The 20,246-nt window shown below is 35.5% G+C and overlaps 1 protein-coding gene across 24 annotated transcripts in view; it reads right to left on the bottom strand.

Moving 5' to 3' along the window:
* Positions 1-20,246, bottom strand: part of Ccdc73 (coiled-coil domain containing 73) — a 141,215-nt gene that overhangs the window by 66,681 nt on the left and 54,288 nt on the right. For 8 of the 24 annotated variants that reach the window (XM_074043771.1, XM_074043785.1, XM_074043835.1 and 5 more), the window contains 3 exons: positions 15,388-15,459; positions 13,562-13,597; positions 12,046-12,120 (listed from right to left, as the gene is read on the bottom strand). The exons of 6 other annotated variants lie outside the window; for them this stretch is intronic. In XM_074043771.1, coding sequence (XP_073899872.1) covers positions 12,046-12,120; positions 13,562-13,597; positions 15,388-15,459 — 183 coding nt within the window. Of the gene's footprint in view, positions 1-1,047; positions 1,119-12,045; positions 12,121-13,561; positions 13,598-15,387; positions 15,460-20,246 lie in introns of those variants that run through there. 10 more of the 24 variants (XM_074043899.1, XM_074043889.1, XM_074043879.1 and 7 more) reach the window with 5 other exon arrangements.

A 20,246-nucleotide genomic window follows, 5' to 3' on the forward strand; every position in this document is an offset into this window, starting at 1 on the left:
GAGGGAAGATGCTACCTGTTGTAGAAGAGGTTTTCTCTGCCTCGTAGATTTGTATCAGATCCTTAAATGAATAGGAAGTTTACTTAAGCTTCTTCAGTTTTGGGTGAGGGAGGAAGGAAATCACAAGTATCTTCATTGCTCTATTCTGTTTATGTTCAGCAAACCATGAGGTACCCTATGTGTTGCCTATACTAAATTACCAGGTGAACAATGCAAAACAAATCTTTACAGCTCTTACAAAGGCTAGGCATATGAAGGAATTTCTTTTGCTTTGAAAATTCTCTCTACATTATCCAGATAATTAAATATAATGCACAACTGAAACAATTTAAAAGGGAATGCTAAAAGAACAAAGTACTTATATTAAAATTAATCTTTAGTTTAATTTTAGTAGGAAAAATGACACTTCAGTAGGAAAAATGTAATAATTTTTCAATATCTAACAAAATAGAGAAGTTAGGCAAAACAAATAATGCAAGTAATGCTTAGTTCAAGACACTGAAAGAAAACATATTAGAGAGAGGTGTTTTTTCATAATAGGTACAATGGTAATTTCTGTTCTCTCAGTTACACAAACTTCAAAAAAAAATTTTTCCCAAAAAAATAATCAAAAAAAAAGTACCTCTACTGGGATCTTTTTTAGACTATTCTTTTTTTTAAAAAGACAGAGTCTGATCATGTAACCCCGGCTGCCTTTGAACTCTCTATTGTCCTACCTCAGCATCCCAACTGCTGGAATTATAGTCATGCACCGCTATGTCTACTACAAAGATTATTTTAAACTGGATATCTCAAGTACAGTAAGAATCACTAAACTTTATAGCTATATAAACTTTTTTTTGTGATACTGGGATTTTTAACTCAGGGCCCACACCCTGAGCCATTCCACCAGCCCTATTTTTGTGATTTCTTTTTTCCTAGATAGGGTCTTGCGAACTATTTGTCCAAGCTGGTTTGAACCGTGATCCTTCTGATCTCTGACTCCTTAATGAACACTGATGCAAAAATCCTCAATAAAATAATGGCAACCCAGATCCAACAACATACCAGAAAGATCATTCACCACGACCAAGTCGGCTTCATCCTAGGGATGCAGGGGTGGTTCAACATATGCAAATCTATAAATGTAATACAGCACATTAATAGAAGCAAAGATAAAAACCACTTGATCATCTTAGTAGATGCAGAAAAAGCCTTTGATAAGATCCAACACCACTTCATGATAAAAGCTCTAAGAAAACTAGGAATAGAAGGAATGTACCTCAACGTTGTAAAGTCTATATATGACAAACCTATAGCCAATATCATATTAATGGTGAAAAACTGAAACAATTTCCCCTAAAATCAGAAATGAGACAAGGGTGCCCACTATCCCTACTCCTATTCAACATAGTCCTGGAATTCCTAGCCAGAGCAATTAGGCAAGAATAAGAAATAAAAGGAATACAAAAAGGTAAAGAAACTGTCAAAATATCCCTATTTGGAGACAATATGATCCTGTATCTTAAAGACCCAAAAAACTCTACCCAAAAACTCCTAAACACCATAAACAGCTGTAGCAAGGTGACAGGATACAAAATCAACTTACAAAAATTACTAGCTTTTCTATACCAACAATGAACAAATTGAGGAAGAATATATGGAAACAATTCCTTTCACAATAACCTCAAAAAAAAATCAAATACCTAGGAGTAAACTTAACAAAGGATGTGAATGACCTCTACAAGGAGAACTACAAACCCCTGAAGAAAGAGATCAAGAAAGACTACAGAAGGTGGAAAGCTCTCCCATGCTCATGGATTGGTAGAATCAACATAGTAAAAATGGCTATACTACCAAAAGCAATCTACATGTTTAATGCAATTCCCATCAGAGTCCCAATGACATTCATCACTGAGACTGAAAAATCTACCCTAAGTTTCCTCTGGAAACACAAGACACCACAAATTGCCAAGGCAGTACTCAGTAAACAGAGCAATGCTGGAGGTATCACAATACCTGACTTCAAACTATATTACAAAGCAATAGCAATAAAAACAGCATGGTACTGATACAAAAACAGACATGAAGACCAGTGGAACAGAATAGAGGACGTGGATATGAATCCACATAGCTATGCCCACCTTATTTTTGACAAAGTCACCAAAAATATATGATGGAGAAAAAGCCTCTTCAACAAATGTTGCTGGGAAAAGTGGTTATCCATCTGCAAGAAACTGAAACTAGATCCATGTTCATCACCCTGTACTAGTATCAACTCAAAATGGATCAAGGACCTTAACATCAGACCTGAAACTCTTAAGTTACTACAGGAAAGAGCAGGAAACACTCTGGAAGCAATAAGTACAGGCAAGGACTTCCTCAAAAGAACCCCAGCAGCTCAGCACTAACAGAAAGGACAGACAAATGGCACTTTATAAAATTAAGAAAGCTTCTGCACAACAAAGGAAATGGTCTCTAAAATGAAGAGACCACCCACAGACTGGGAGAATACAGTTGCCAGCTATACATCAGACAAAGGACTGATAATCAGAATATACAGGGAGCTCAAAAAACTAAACTCTCCCAAAATCAATGAACCAATAAAGAAATGAGCAACTGAACTATACAGAACTTTTTAAAAATAAGAAATTCAAATGGCAAAAAAACACATGAAAAAATGCTCACCATCTCTGGCCATAAAGGAAATGCAAATCAAAACCAAACTAAGATCCCACTTCACCCATTAGAATAGCTATCATCAAAAACACCACCAACAACAGGTGTTGGCGAGGATGTGGGGAAAAAGGAAGCCTCGTACACTGCTGGTGGGAATCAAGCTAGTACACCACTCTGGAAAACTTTATGGAGGCTTCTTAAAAAACTAAACATAGATCTGCAATATGATCCAGGAATCCCACTCCTAGGGATATACCCAAAGGAATGTGACTCAGGTTACTCCAAAGGCACTGCATACCCATGTTTATTACAGCGCTATTCACAATAGCCAAGTTATGGAAACAGCCCAGATGCCCCACTACAGACGAATGGGTTCAGAAAATGTGGTATTTATACACAATGGAATTTTACTCAGCCATAAAGAAGAATGAGACAATGGAATTCCAAGATGGCAGCTAGAGGGAGGAAGCAGAAAGCATGCCTCCTAAAGTAAAATCTTGGAGAGATGCTGGAGATACACCTTACAGGAAAAACCACCCAGAAGAGGCAAAACTTTGACTCCTCCACACCTCCAGCCTGCGCATAGCATCTCCACTTCAAGTTAAATGAAGAAACCAGGAGCGTTCCTGTGCCACTGCCAGACACCAGTGCCCAGATGGCTTGGGAAGACGTGAACCACAAGGTGAGCTAAGCAGTATGAGGGACTCCCACACAATCCTGGACCAGATCAGCATAGCTCCCTGGACAGACCGACCCCCAACCAGGGATCAAAAAGAGAAACTGAATAATAAGCAATAACAACAAAAAAGACAGGTAGCAAAGAGGGCAGGGCGCCCTGAGTGCTGAAGAGTGGGGGAGGGGAAATCCCTCGCAAGCCAGCTGGAGAAGACAGGAGCGGCAGCACATGCCCAGCAATCAGGAGCAGGAAAGCTTGTAAAAGTGGCAGTGGGAGGAACACTCCACAGGAGAAGGGGGAAGACCCACCTCCCATGTGAACTGTAAATAAACACTCAGGCCTAAGAAAGCGGGTGCAATGTCACCTCCCCCAGGGTGCTTGGAAAGGGGAAAGCTTGCAGCAGTGGCACCACGCCCATGAGAACTCTGAGTAAACAAAGCTTGCGGGGCCAGGAGTGTTAAGCTCACTCCTGAGATCTGCATAAATGAAGCCTCCAGCAACAGCAGACTGACAGCAGCCAGCAGGTGAGCCAGAGCCACAGATAGCCATTCACAGAACAGTCTCCAGACTCTTTTTATTTTCTCTCTCCCTTTGATGAGACAATAACCAAACTACACCTGCATGCTGAAAAACTTATTGAAACTGTACTGCATTTGAACTTGGGACACTTTGTGGGGTTTTTTGTTTGTTTGTTTTGTGCTGTTTTGTTTTGTTTGGTTTGGTTTTTGTTCCTCTTTGATAAGACAACGATAGAACTACTTCTGAGACACCATCTCCAGGATTGGAGGCTGAGGGACGAACACCAAAATTATTAAGACTGAACTTTACTGCATTTGAACTTGGAGGCTTTTATATGTATTTTTTCTTTTTTCATTTTTTTTTTAATTTTATTTTTTATTTTTTATTTTCAATCCTTTTTCAGTCTCTCCAATGCCTGTTCAGCTTACTGTTGATTAGTACACTATCTCTCCCTGTTTATATCTTTGAAACTTTTTTGTTGCTTGTTTTTTTCTACTTCTTTGTTTTTCCCTTTTTCTTTAACTTCTTTGCTTTCCATCTCCTCTCACCCTTCCAATCTAAATATCACCATTATCATTATTACAAGCTAGAAAATACTTAATTGCACACAGTACAGGGACAATGACAACACAAAGGGCAATGGGAAGACAGAAAAAACAGGGAAACCAGTTTCCCCACAGCAAAAAATTAGTACAGGAACCAGAGGGGAATGAAGAAAACAGATACACAGATCCAGACTCCAACAAAATGAAGATAAACTATGCCAAAGAACCCAATGAAGCCCACAAGAACACTTTAAAAGAAAAAATACTACAGGTAATCAATGAGAATTTTATAGAGATGATACTACATATGGTCAACCAAAATGTACAGGAGACACTCAAGAAATTCCAAGACAACAAAAATACAGAATTTGAAAAAGCAAAAGAATAAATAAAGGAAACCATAGAAGCACTGTATAAACACCAAAGTGAAACAGAGAACACGATTAATAAAGAGATAAATGAATTCAGGACAAAAATAGACAACATTAAAGAGGAAGGGACTCAGAATATGGAAAACCTCAGAAAAAAGAACGAAACAGAATTGCAAAACAAAATGGAAGGCAAATCCAGCAGAATAGAACAAACAGAAGACAGAATCTCAGAACTTGAAGATGAAATGGTAATTAAAGGAAAAACCGAAGAACTATTAATTAAACAACTAAGACCTGTGGAAAAAAATGCAAGAACTCACCGACTCCATCAACAGACCAAACCTAAGAATCATGGGCATTGAAGAAGGAGAAGAGGTGCAAGCAAAAGGAATGTGTAATATATTCAACAAAATAATAACAGAAAATTTCCCAAATCTAGAGAAAGATATTCCATACAGATGCAAGAGGCCTCCAGAACACCAACAGACCAAATCAAAATAGAACTACCCCACGACATATCATCATTAAAACAACAAGTACAGAAACTAGGGAAAGAATATTGAAGGCTGTAAGAGAGAAAAAACAAATAACATACAAAGGCAAACCCATCAAAATCACAACAGACTTCTCAACAGAAACATTAAAAGCAAGAAGAGCTTGGGGTGAGATATTCTGGGCACTGAATGAAAATAACTTCAACCCCAGGATACTCACCCAGCAAAACTATCATTCAAAATAGATGGAGCAATAAAAGTCTTCCATGATAAGCAGAAACTAAAACAATATGTGACCACAAAGCCACCACTACAAAGGATTCTTCAAGGGATTCTGCACACAGAAGGTGAAACCCAACATAACCATGAAAGGGCAGGCAGCACCAAACCACAGGAAAAGAAAAAGCTAGAAAGTAGAGAGTAACCTCACCTTAGGTACACATAATCAAACCTTCAAACAACTAAGACAACTAAATGGCAGGAATCACCACATACCTATCAGTACTAACACTTAATGTTAACGGACTTAATTCCCCCATCAAAAGGCACCATTTGACAAAATGGATTAAAAAGGAAGATCCAACAATTTGTTGCTTACAGGAGACCCATCTCACCGACAAAAATAAGCATAGGCTTAGGATAAAAGGCTGAAAGAAGATTTACCAAGCCAATGGCCCCAAAAAACAGGCAGGAGTAGCAATACTTATCTCTGACAAAGTAGACTTCAAACTTACACTGATCAAACGAGATAAAGAAGGACATTCCATACTAATAAAAGGGGAAATAGACCAAAAGGAAACAACAATTATCAACCTATATGCACCCAGTGTCATGCACTCAATTTCATCCAACATACCCTGAAGGACCTAAAAGCATATACTAACTCCAAAACAGTGGTCGTGGGAGATTTTAACACCCCATTATCATCAATAGATAGGTCATCCAAACAAAAAATCAATAAAGAAATCCAAGATCTAAAATATACCACAGATAAATGGACCTACTTGATGTCTACAGAACATTTCATCCAACTTCTACACAATAAACACTCTTCTCAGCAGCCCATGGAACCTTCTCCAAAATAGATCATATCCTAGGGCACAAAGCAAGCCTCAGCAAATATAAGAAAATAGAAATCATACCATGTATTCTATCTGATCACAATGCAGTAAAACTAGAACTCAACAACAAAAGTAAAGACAAAAAACATGCAAACAGCTGGAAACTGAATAACTCATTACTTAATGAACAATGGGTCATTGATGAAATAAAAGAAGAAATTAAAAAGTTCCTGGAAGTCAATGAAAATGAAAACACAACCTACTGGAACCTATGGAACACAGCAAAGGCAGTCCTGAGGGGAAAGTTTATAGCCATGAATGCATATATTAAAAAGACTGAAAGATCCCAAATCAATGACCTAATGATACATCTCAAACTCCTAGAAAAACAAGAACAAGCAAATCCCAAAACAAATAGAAGGAGAGAAATAATAAAAATTAAAGCTGAAATCAATGAAATACAAACCAAAAAAAACCAGACAAAAAAATCAATGAAACAAAAAGTTGGTTCTTTGAAAAAATAAACAAGATCGACAGACCCCTGGCAAACCTGACTAAAATGAGGAGAGAAAAAACCCAAATTAGTAGAATCAGGAATGCAAAAGGGGAGATAACAACAAACACCATAGAAGTCGAGGAAATCATCAGAGACTACTTTGAGAACCTATATTCAAATAAATTTGAAAATCTTAAAGAAATGGACAGATTTCCAGACACATATGATCATCCAAAACTGAACCAAGAGGATATTAATCACTTGAATAGATCTATAACACAAAATGAACTTGAAGCAGCAATCAAGAGTCTCCCCAAAAAGAAAAGTCCAGGACCTGATGGATTCTCTGCTGAATTCTATCAGACCTTTAAAGAAGAACTGATACCAACCTGCCTTAAACTGTTCCGTGAAATAGAAAGGGAAGGAAAACTGCCTAACACATTTTATGAAGCCAGTATTACACTTATCCCAAAACCAGGCAAAGACACCTCCAAAAAGGAGAACTATAGGCCAATCTCCTTAATGAACATTGATGCAAAAATCCTCAACAAAATAATGGCAAACCGAATTCAACAACACATCAAAAAGATTATTTACCACGACCAAGTAGGCTTCATCCCAGGAATGCAGGGGTGGTTCAACATACAAAAATCAATCAACGTAATAAACCCCATTAACAGAAGCAAAGACAAAAACCACTTGATCATCTCAAAAGATGAAGAAAAACCCTTTGATAAGATCCAACACCATTTCATGATAAAAGCTCTAAGAAAACTAGGAATAGAAGGAAAGTACCTCAACATTATAAAAGCTATATATGACAAACCTACAGCCAGTATTATACTTAATGGAGAAAAACTGAAACCATTCCCTCTAAAATCAGGAACTAGACAAGATGCCCACTATCTCCACTCCTATTCACCATAGTACTGGAATTCCTAGCCAGAGCAATTAGGCAAGAAGAAGGAATAAAAGGAATACAAATAGGTAAAGAAACTGTCAAAATATCCCTATTTGCAGACGACATGATCCTATACCTTAAAGACCCAAAAAATTCTACTCAGAAGCTCCTAGACACCATCAATAGCTATCGCAAGGTAGCAGGATATAAAATCAACATAGAAAAATCATTAGCATTTCTATACACTAATAATGAACAAACTGAAAAAGAATGTATGAAAACAATTCCATTTACAATAGCCTCAAAAAAAATCAAACACGTAGGTGTAAATCTAACAAAGGATGTGAACGACCTCTAAAAGGAAAAACTATAAACCTCTGAAGAAAGAGACTGAGGAAGACTATAGAAAGTGGAGAGATCTTCCATGTTTATGGATTGGTAGAATCAACATAGTAAAAATGTCGATACTCCCAAAAGTAATCTACATGTTTAATGCAATTCCCATCAAAATTCCAATGACATTCATTAAAGAGATTGAAAAATCTACCGTGAAATTTATATGGAAACACAAGAGGCCACGAATAGCCAAGGCAATCTCAGTCAAAAGAACAATGCAGGAGGTATCACGATACCTGACTTCAAACTATATTACAAAGCAAAAACAATAAAAATAGCATGGTACTGGCACAAAAACAGACATGAAGACAAGTGGAACAGAATAGAGGACCCAGATATGAAGCCACACAGCAATAACCAACTTGTCTCTGACAAAGGTGCTAAAAATATACGATGGAGAAAAGACAGCCTCTTCAACAAAAACTGCAAGGAAAACTGGTTAGCAGTCTGCAAAAAATTGAAACTAGATCCATGTATATCACTCTATACCAATATTAACTCAAAATGGATCAAGGATCTTAATATCAGACCACAAACTCTAAAGTTGATACAGGAAATAGTAGGAAATACTCTGGAATTAGTAGATATAGGTAAGAATTTTCTCAATGGAACCCCAGCAGATTAGATAAATGGGACTTCATAAAACCAAAAAGCTTCTGCTCAACAAAAGAAATGGTCTCTAAATTGAAGAGAACACCCACAGAGTGGGAGAAAATATTTTCCAGCCACACATTAGACAAAGGACTGATAACCAGAATATATAGGGAACTTAAAAAACTAAATTCTCCCAAAACTAATGAACCAATAAAGAAATGGGCAAGTGAACTAAACAGAACTTTCTCAAAAGAAGAAATTCAAATGGCCAAAAAACCATGAAAAAATGCTCATCATGTCTAGCCATAAAGGAAATGCAAATTAAAACCACAGTAAGATTCCACCTCACCCCTGTTAGAATAGCCATCATTAGCAACACCACTAACATGTGTTGGCGAGGATGCAGGGAAAAAAGAACCCTCTTACACTGTTGGTGGGAATGTAGACTAGTACAACCACTCTGGGTAAAAATTTGGAGGCTACTTAAAAAGCTAAACATTGATCTACCATATGATCCAGCAATACCACTCGTGGGGATACACCCAAAAGACTGTGACACAGGTTACTCCAGAGGCACTTGCACACCCATGTTTATTGCGGCACTATTCACAATAGCCAAGTTATGGAAACAGCCAAGATGCCCCACCACTGACAAATGGATTAAGAAAATGTGGTTTTTATACACAATGGAATTTTATGCAGCCATGAAGAAGAACGAAATGTTATCATTTGCTGGTAAATGTTTGGAATTGGAGAACATCATTCTGAGTGAGGTTAGCCTGGCCCAAAAAACCAAAAATCGTATGTTCTCTCTTATATGCGGACATTAGATCAAGGGCAAACACAACAAGGGGATTGGACTTTGAGCACATGATAAAAGCGAGAGCACACTAGGGAGGTATTAGGATAGTAAGACACCTAAAAAACTAGATAGCACTTGTTGCCCTCAACGCAGAGAAACTAAAGCAGATACTTTAAAGCAACTGAGGCCAACAGGAGAAGGGGACCAGGAACTAGAGAAAAAGTTAGATCAAGAAGAATTAACCTAGAAGGTAATACACATGCACAGGAAATCAATGTGAGTCAACTCCCTGTATAGCTATCTTTATCTCAACCAGCAAAAACCCTTGTTCCTTCCTATTATTGCTTACACTCTCTCTACAACAAAATTAGAGATAAGGGCAAAATAGTTTCTGCCAGGTAACCAGGGGGTGGGGGGAGAAGGAGGGGGTGGGGAGAAGAAGGGAGGGGATGGGGGGAGGGGGTAGAAATGACCCAAACATTGTATGTACATATGAATAATAAAGAAAGAAAGAAAGAATGAAATCTTATCATTTGTAAGTAAATGGATGGAACATCATCCTAAAATCATATGTTCTCTCTGATATGCGGACTTTAGATCTAGGTCAAAGGCAGTAAGTAATGTTGTTGGACTTAGGTCACGTGACAAGGGGAGAGCACATACAGGAGGAATGGGGATAGGGAGAAAACCCTAAACTTCAAAGTGTTTGATGTCCACACTGCAAAGGAGCCAATACAGTAACCTTAAAGTGACAGAGGTCAACATGGGAAGGTGACCGGGAAGTAGTGAAGAGGTCAGGTAGAGATGAATCAATTCAGGTGCAATACACTTGTGCATGGAAGCAATACTAGGAATCTCTCTGTATAGCTGTCCTTACCTGAACTAGCAAAAACACTATGTCTTTCTTATTATTGCTTATGTCTTCTCTTCAATAAAACTGGAGAAAAAAGCAGAACATGTTCTGCCTGGAAGCAAGGGGGATAGCGGGGGAGATGGACAGGGGTGGGAGGCAGGGGGGAGAAATGACCCAAACAATGTATGCACATATGAATAAATGAATAAAGAAAAAAAAAGGAGGCAAATTTTAAAAACCATATGCCTCCAAGATCTATTTATACCCTCCCACTAAGAATAATCTTCCAGATTCACTAATTTTAAATATTTTTTGCATACTTTCTTTTCTTTGTGTTTATATATAACACTTTTTGGGTTTTTTCTGAACCATGTGGAAGTTAGTTGCAGCTTTCAGGAAATTTTACCCCTAAATACTTCATCATGCCTTCTCTAAAAATAAAGACTTTGTTCTGGATAACCACAATATTGATAATACTCCCAGGATAATTAAGAATAATTCAGTATCATCTAGTACATATTCCTATTCAAATTGTCCCCAATTGCTTCTGTTTGTTCTCTTTAATCAAAAATAGCTTCCATTTCTTTTTCTGTTTTGCTCTGTTTGTTTGTTTTTCATGATGATGAAGTTCTTTGGTTTTGTTTAATTTTTTTAAGAAAGCATCTGGCTATGTAGCTCAGGCTGATCTCAAACTCATGATCTTTCTGACTCAGACTCTCAAGTGCTAGAATTACAGGCATTCACCACTATGCTCAGCTTGAAGTTTTTGAATATTCGAAGCCTGTTTTCTTATAGGATATCCCACATTATGACTGTGTCTCATTGTTTCTTTAGTATTAGACTGGGTTAATTTTGGGGCAAGAAAATTACAGAGGTAAAGTTATATACTCCTTACTGCACAGTAACTGTGAACCCATGGAAATATTGTAGTCATTATTAACAATGGCACATTTGATTACATGATTAAAGTCATGATCCGCAGGATCCTTCAATTGTAAAAATGTATCTTGTTCCTTGCAATTAATATTATGTATAGGCTAATATATTGAAATCATGAGACCATTTCTTCCCCAATAATCTTTATTTCAGTTTTTAACATCATTTTATTTTTTGTATGCTCCATAAGGACAGAGATTTTTGCCTTTTTCCTCATTGTGTATCCTCAGTGCTGAGAAAAATGTTGGGCATATAGCAGAACTTTGATAAATACATATTGAATGAATCACCACTATCTGACTTCTGTATTCTCTATCAGACTATGAACAATTGAAGGGCAAAATGATACTTGCTTAGGCTTTGCATTTGTAGAAAATAAGCACAATACTTAACACACAGTAAGGATTCAATTAATGCTATTTTATCTTAATTTTTTAGGACCATGGTGAATAAATTATATAAGCCTCACTTGTTTTCCTTGTGTATAAAGTACTAAAAATCTTATCTACTTAACTATATTACTATAAGAAATAATGGAAGTTACCTAAATGTTTTTAAAATAGATGATAATCAGGCAAGAATCCTAATTTGAAATTTAAATCTCTCAGGAAAAAAGTATTAAATTATACATTATAATACAACTTTCATCAGTTTTGCTTTGCTTGCCTACATGTTTAATGGTGCTTTACTGATACAATACTAAAATAGAAAATTCTTTTAAAGCTACATACAAAGTTACTCACCTGTAATGCTTTTACTGTTTCCTTCAATCCTTCTATTTCTTTCTCTTTTATTTCTATAGTAAGTTGATATTTTCCCTTTAAGTAAAAAAACTGTATTTCAATATTACATTTCTAATGTAAATATAATGAAAGGGGAAAATGTAAGAACTCAAAAACCAAAATCTCTACTTTAAACCTAACACTTCACAGGCTTTAAACTTGTATCTGTGTGACAAATTACATTTCTTATGGCTTCAAAATATCAAAACATTACATAAGACCATCATATGATTATAGTGTTCATAAAATGAAATATATTAATATAAAATCATTTTATAAATAGAGCATCTCTAGGAGACTTTATAGACACTATATAATTTTTTTAAAAATCTTACAGCTAGAATACATAATCATCTCTCAGAAGCTGTATGGAATTAGTTCTAAGCTCCCAATGAATAAAAAAACTGAGGATGCTCAAGTTGTTCATCTGTGTGCATAGTATTTTCTTATAACTTATGCTCATTTTCCCATAAAGGGCGTAGGAGGGTAAATAGAGTGGAAATATTATGCACTCATGTATGAAAATGTAAAAATAAAACTATTGAAATAGTTGAAACTATTGAAATGAAAACAGTTGAAACTATTCTAATGAGGGTGGGGGAATAAAGGAGAATAATGAAGGGAAATAAAGGAGAATGATGAAGGGTTATTAGTTAATACATATTAACTAATATGTATTGTAAGCACTTTTGTAAATGTCAAAATGTACTCCCAGTACAATAATAATACAATAAAAAATTTAAATAAACATCCTCCCATATAGTTTATATCATCTCCAGATTACTTATAATACCAAATACAGTGTAAATGCTATGTAAATAGTTGATAAACCACATGGTTTACAAAATAATGACAAGAAAAATGTCTGTACATATCCAGCACAGATGTAGTTTTTTCTTTTCTAATATTTTCAATCAACAGTCAGTTGAATCCACAGATGTGAAAGCTGTGAATACAGAGAGCCAACTATATTCAAATCAATAAGGTATCAGTCCATTTGAATAAAAAATATAACAATATAGGAGACCTTTCTTAAAAAGTCTTTTGTTAAAAAAAATTTTAACTCTATATGGTAAATTTATTGAAGTTAATGGAAACATTATACCAGAGAAGAAAGATCATTAATTTGGGAACTGAAAATGGGTTCTAGGCTCCAGTTGGCCACATCCGATTGTTTTTGTTTTTTGAGATAGTATCTCACTATATAACCCAAGCTGGCCTCAAACTCACAATCTTCCTACAGGTATGTGGCACGACACCCAGCTATGTCACCTAATTTTATTAGGTCACATTATTTTCAAATGTAAACCAAAAGAGGTTAAGTAACTTGATTATCTTGAGTACTTCTTGTTTATAAGATTTCAAGCAATTAACATTCTCCATTAGCTTATTACTAACACTCTTTCCTATTACAGCAAATGATGATAATTAAATTCATTGAGCTATATTTTAAGTTACTGTAAAAATTTATGAATACCTTTTCTTCCTCCAAAGCATACATCTTCATTTGTAACTGGTAATTTTTTAAATTAAAATACAGATAAATAGTTAGCAATAATTTATACTGGCAAGTCAACAGAAACATTGTCACATTTCTATATTGTTTGTGTTTAATATAATGTGAGTATGTTATTTCCACATTCAGAAAATAATATATAAAGGGGGAAAGGCCAGTCATAAAGTAAATGAACAATCAAATCATACCTAGGTACCAATAACCCCTCAATGTTTAATTTTCCCCTCCAGAAATTTTCTTAAATGTCTGAATATTTTACCAGCTACTCTTAAAAAATAGCATGTATCATTTTCAGAAGGAACAATTTATAAAATCAACATCATTTGCAGAGACAGTATTTATGTTCTGAAAAATAAAAAAACTATGCTTTTTGGAGGCACTGGGGTTTGAACACAAGGCCTCAGGCTTGCTAGGCAGTTACTCTTACTGCTTGAGCCACTCCACCAGCCCTTGTTCTAAAATTTTTTAAAATGTATGTTAATAGTGAAATAATGGCCCTCTAAAATAACAACTTTTCATAACAGAAAAACTAAAGCACATATGCCGAAGGAAAATGATGAAAAACATTCAAAGCAGCACAAGTACTATACCAAAATTATCAAAAAATAAAATTTTTCTTTGGAACCTCCCTATTCCCTTTTTCACATTCCTCACTTACGTTCAAGAATTCTTTATTTAAAACAAACACAGGGCTGAGGATGTAGCTCAGTGGTAGAGCACTTGCCTAGCATGTGAAAGGTTCTAGGTTTGATTCCCAGTACTGCAAAACAAACAAAAAGAACCCAAGAACATCTCCTTTAACTTTCATATACCTGGGTATTCTGATCTTGTCCAAACACTCTTGTGATGGCAAAGACATAGTCTTGTTCTCCTCCAGAGAACACTATGCTATACTTTTGGCTTCTTCCTTACCCTTCAATTAAAACTTTCATAATTTTGGTTAGGCCTATTTCAAATTAAAGGAAGAAAGTCTACCATATGAAACGAATTCATACTAAGATATAAATTATCAATAACCTTAATCCACTGGTGATGTTAAGTTGTACAGATTTATTTCTTTTTCTAAACACACACTGGTATGAAGATGAAAACAAAAAAGAGGGAAGGAAAAAAGAAAAAAGAAGGATGGTAGAACAGATATAAGGAAAAAAGTTCCAGATAATGTTTACATAAGCACGTTTTCTTAAATTAATATTTTCTAACAAGATACTGAAGAAAAAATTGAGGTAGTCAAGAGCTACAAAAATTACAAAAAAAAAATTAAAGAGCTACAAAATTAAAATTAACTGAAGATGGTGCTATTCTTTTTTTTTTCAAATCTTTTTATAGTTTTCTCTACTTTTCAACTAGGCTTTCTTAGTTACTAATGGTTGATATTTATGGAGGCTTCAGCACATGATAATTATCTCTCCTTATCCTTTATATCTTCCTAGTTGTATTTTAGTTCTTCAAAAGTGTATGATTGACTTTCATAAAGGGGTAATGTACAAAAAGTAAGATCCTACTAAAAGAAGGAAAGAAAGAACAAGAACACACATCCCTAAATTATTTTGGGCAGATGAAAACACATCTTTTCATCTTCATGGAAAGAGTATTGCCAATTTCCTTTATAATCTATATTATCAGTTGTGATTCAAAATAATTTTACTCATTTCCTACTTTCCCTTAATTCCCCTTTTCTCTTTTTTGTCTTTTGTGATTATGAAGAACAGCTTGTCATAACATTCACGGGAGAGGTAGGAAATGCAACATTTAAAACTGCAATGTTTATCTTTTATGAAAATTACCTGCTTTTTTAAAACTTCCATTGCTTCTTTGTGTTGCCTTACTAATGCTTCCTTTTGATTCTGAAGAGTTTCCTATTTTAAAAATTATGAGAAGTTAAAACAAATTCTAGTAATGTTTTCCATTCTAAATCTTAATTGGATTCACAATTTAAATAAAAGTTAAACATACTTATTGCATTTTATGCTTCTGAAATGTAACTTTAAACCAATTTTATGATTTCTGTCATGGAATCATCATATAAGATTTATCTTCTTCATGATAAAAACACATTGCTTTAAATTTTTTTTATACTCTAGACATTGCTGACTCCAACACTTTCTTCAAGAAAATGTCTTTTAGCCAAAAGTTATTAAAATTCACAATCCTAGTTTACAAGCAGACTACAGTCTTAGGGTTTTGAGACAAAGCTACCACCAGGCATTTTTTATACATGATTCCATTTCATCTTCCCACCACTACTTCTTAGGTGGAAGTTGTATGTTCTGTCCTTTAGATTCAAGATAATTTTTACATTTTTTCTTGTATTTTTAATCAAAGTTAATAATAATCATTTTAAAAATTTGGTGTAAAAGTGGCACCCACTTCCAAATTTTTGTTATCTCAAGATTTCTAAATAATACATTTATTTAGCAATTTTAAAAGTTTATCTCCTGACTTCCCATTATGGCAGAAGTTTAGCTTTTCTATATAATCATTATCCCACATCTTCTCCTGTTCTTTCAACAGTTAACTCAAAATTGCACCAGAAATTAATAGATAGTATTTATATCATTACTACTATGTAATTATTGTTCAATACTGAGCCATGCAGTACACCATAACTACATTTTTATTCTCAAAGTTCATTATTACCTTAAAATATTTAAAATCCCATAGCTAATTTTAATAAGTAGCACTGCCTACTTCCAGATCTGTATCAACTGGCTCATATTCTCAGATACAAAAAAAAAAAAATGAATGGATAAGGCAAAATGAGATGATCTTAAGAATGACTTGGAAAATCTCCACCTACATAGGAAACAGGTTTAGAAAAGTTACAGATAATGGATAAAAATCTTTCAGAAGCTAATCCCAAACTTTTTCCTAAAGTAGACCCTTATCCAGGCCTGCAACCAAGGAAGGAGAGAATATGTCCATTGGAAACTTCAGGAATAAGTTCTTTGAGGAAAAGATTCTGAAGATGTGAACTCCAGCTCTCTCCTCACTTTTTGTGAACAACCTTAAATCCAAAAATATGGGACATAATATGTAACAAATATTGGGATGGAAAACAGCTTTATAACCAGATCTCCAAGTCCAACTCTTCAAAAAAGGCTTAGAACAAAAGCAGAATAAACGGATGACCTTAAAGACAAAAATAACTAAATGTTCCCCACTATAGTTTTCAAGCAGGAGGAGAAAGCCTCTTGGTAAAGACATCTATAGATACTTATTATCAGCAGAAAAGAACACTCCAGAGGAACTAATACAGAAACCTTAAAACGACAGGTTATCACTTGCAGGGGATCAGGAACTAATGTAAAGATCAGTTAGAGTTGAATCAACATGGGACGTAACACATGGGTACATGAAAGCAATAGTAGGAATCTTTCTGTATAGCTATCCTTAACTCAACTAGCAAAAATTCTTTGTCTTAAGACACCTCCAAAAAGGAGAACTATAGGCCAATCTCCTTAATGAACATTGATGCAAAAATCCTCAACAAAATAATGGCAAATCGAATTCAGCAACACATCAAAAAGATTATTCACCACGACCAGGTAGGCTTCATCCCAGGGATGCAGGGGTGGTTCAACATACGAAAATCAATAAACGTAATAAACCACATTAACAGAAGCAAAGACAAAAACCACTTGATCATCTCAATAGATGCAGAAAAAGCCTTTGATAAGATCCAACATCATTTCATGATAAAAGCTCTAAGAAAACTAGGAATAGAAGGAAAGTTCCTCAACATTATAAAAGCTATATATGACAAACCTACAGCCAGCATTATACTTAACGGAGAAAAATTAAAACCATTCCCTCTAAAATCAGGAACCAGACAAGGATGCCCACTATCTCCACTCCTATTCAACATAGTACTGGAATTCCTAGCCAGAGCAATTAGGCAAGAAGAAGGAATAAAAGGAATACAAATAGGTAAAGAAACTGTCAAAATATCCCTATTTGCAGACGACATGATCCTATACCTTAAAGACCCAAAAAACTCTACTCAGAAGCTTCTAGACATCATCAATAGCTATAGCAAGGTAGCAGGATATAAAAATCAACATAGAAAAATCATTAGCATTTCTATACACTAACAATGAGCAAACGGAAAAAATGTATGAAAACAATTCCATTTACAATAGCCTCAAAAAAAATCAAATACCTAGGTGTAAACCTAACAAAAGATGTGAAAGACCTCTACAAGGAAAACTATACACTTCTGAAGAAAGAGATTGAGGAAGACTATAGAAAGTGGAGAGATCTCCCATGCTCATGGATTGGTAAAATCAACATAGTAAAAATGTCGATACTCCCAAAAGTAATCTACATGTTTAATGCAATTCCCATCAAAATTCCAATGACATTCATTAAAGAGATTGAAAAATCTACTGTGAAATTTATATGGAAACACAAGAGGCCACGAATAGCCAAGGCAATACTCAGTCAAAAGAACAATGAAGGAGGTATCACAATACCTGACTTCAAACTATATTACAAAGCAATAACAATAAAAACAGCATGGTACTGGCACAAAAACAGACATGAAGACCAGTGGAACAGAATAGAGGATCCAGATATGAAGCCACACAACTATGAGCAACTTATCTTTGACAAAGGAGCTAAAAATATACGATGGAGAAATAGCAGCCTCTTCAACAAAAACTGCTGGGAAAACTGGTTAGCAGTCTGCAAAAAACTGAAACTAGATCCATGTATATCACCCTATACCAAGATTAACTCAAAATGGATCAAGGATCTTAATATCAGACCCCAAACTCTTAAGTTGATACAAGAAAGAGTAGGAAATACTCTGGAGTTAGTAGGTATAGGTAAGAACTTTCTCAATGAAACCCCAGCAGCACAGCAACTAAGAGATAGCATAGATAAATGGGACCTCATAAAACTAAAAAGCTTCTGTTCATCAAAAGAAATGGTCTCTAAACTGAAGAGAACACCCACAGAGTGGGAGAAAATATTTGCCAATTATACATCAGACAAAGGACTGATAACCAGAATATACAGGGAACTTAAAAAACTAAATTCTCCCAAAACTAATGAACCAATAAAGAAATGGGCATGTGAACTAAACAGAACTTTCTCAAAAGAAGAAATTCAAATGGCCAGAAAACACATGAAAAAATGCTCACCATCTCTAGCAATAAAGGAAATGCAAATTAAAACCACACTAAGATTCCACCTCACCCCTGTTAGAATAGCCATCATCAGCAACACCACCAACAACAGGTGTTGGCGAGGATGCGGGGAAAAAGGAACCCTCTTACACTGTTGGTGGGAATGTAGACTAGTACAACCACTCTGGAAAAAAATTTGGAGGCTACTTAAAAAGCTGGACATCGATCTACCATTTGATCCAGCAATACCACTCTTGGGGATATACCCAAAAGACTGTTACTCCAGAGGCACCTGCACATCCATGTTTATTGCGGCACTATTCACAATAGCCAAGTTATGGAAACAGCCAAGATGCCCCAGCACTGACGAATGGATTAAGAAAATGTGGTATCTATACACAATGGAATTTTATGCAGCCATGAAGAAGAACGAAATGTTATCATTCGCTGGTAAATGGATGGAATTGGAGAACATCATTCTGAGTGAGGTTAGCCTGGCTCAAAAGACCAAAAATCGTATGTTCTCCCTCATATGTGGACATTAGATCAAGGGCAAACACAACAAGGGAACTGGACTATGAGCACAGGATAAAAGCGAGAGCACACAAGGGAGGGGTGAGGATAGGTAAGACACCTAAAAAACTAGCTAGCATTTGTTGCCCTTAATGCAGAGAAACTAAAGCAGATACCTTAAAGCAACTGAGGCCAATAGGAAAAGGGGACCAGGAACTAGAGAAAAGGTTAGATCAAAAAGAATTAACCTAGAAGGTAACACACACGCACAAGAAATCAATGTGAGTCAATGCCCTGTATAGCTATCCTTATCTCAACCAGCAAAACCCCTTGTTCCTTCCTATTATTGCTTATACTCTCTCTACAACAAAATTAGAGATAAGGGCAAAATAGTTTCTGCAGGGTATTGAGGGGGGGAGCGGGAGGGGGTGGAGTGGGTGGTAAGGGAGGGGGTGGGGGCAGGGGGGAGAAATGAACCAAGCCTCGTATGCACATATGAATAATAAAAGAAAAATGAAAAAAAAAATTCTTTGTCTTTCTCATTATGCTTATGTCTTTTCTTCAACAAAATCAGTCACAAGGGCAGAATGGGACCTGCATGAAACTGAGAAGGGGAGGATGGGAAGGGTGGGGAAGGGGGGCAGGGTGACAAATGACCCAAACAATGTATGCACATAATAAAAAATTAAAAATTTAAAAAATTTTAAAAAAGAAATGAGAAGTGTTTGGGGAAAAAAAAGAAAAAGAACACTGGAAATGTAATTGTCCTGTTCTAGTTTTAAAGATAAAAAATGACAGGGGGTGTGGCTCAAAAGGTAGAGCACCTGCCTAGCGAGTGAGGGGCCATGAATTCAAACCCCAGTAACACCAAAAAATAAATTAATAAAGGAGAAAAATCAAAGAAAACCAGTGACATTGCTCTGGGAAGAAATTATGCACACAATTTCTCATTATATTCTCAAATTCATGAAGAGAAATTTCTCCAAATATTAAACGAAACC

The sequence above is a fragment of the Castor canadensis genome, chromosome 1 (assembly GCF_047511655.1).
Source record: "Castor canadensis chromosome 1, mCasCan1.hap1v2, whole genome shotgun sequence".
In the NCBI taxonomy this organism is placed as follows: Eukaryota; Metazoa; Chordata; class Mammalia; order Rodentia; family Castoridae; genus Castor; species Castor canadensis.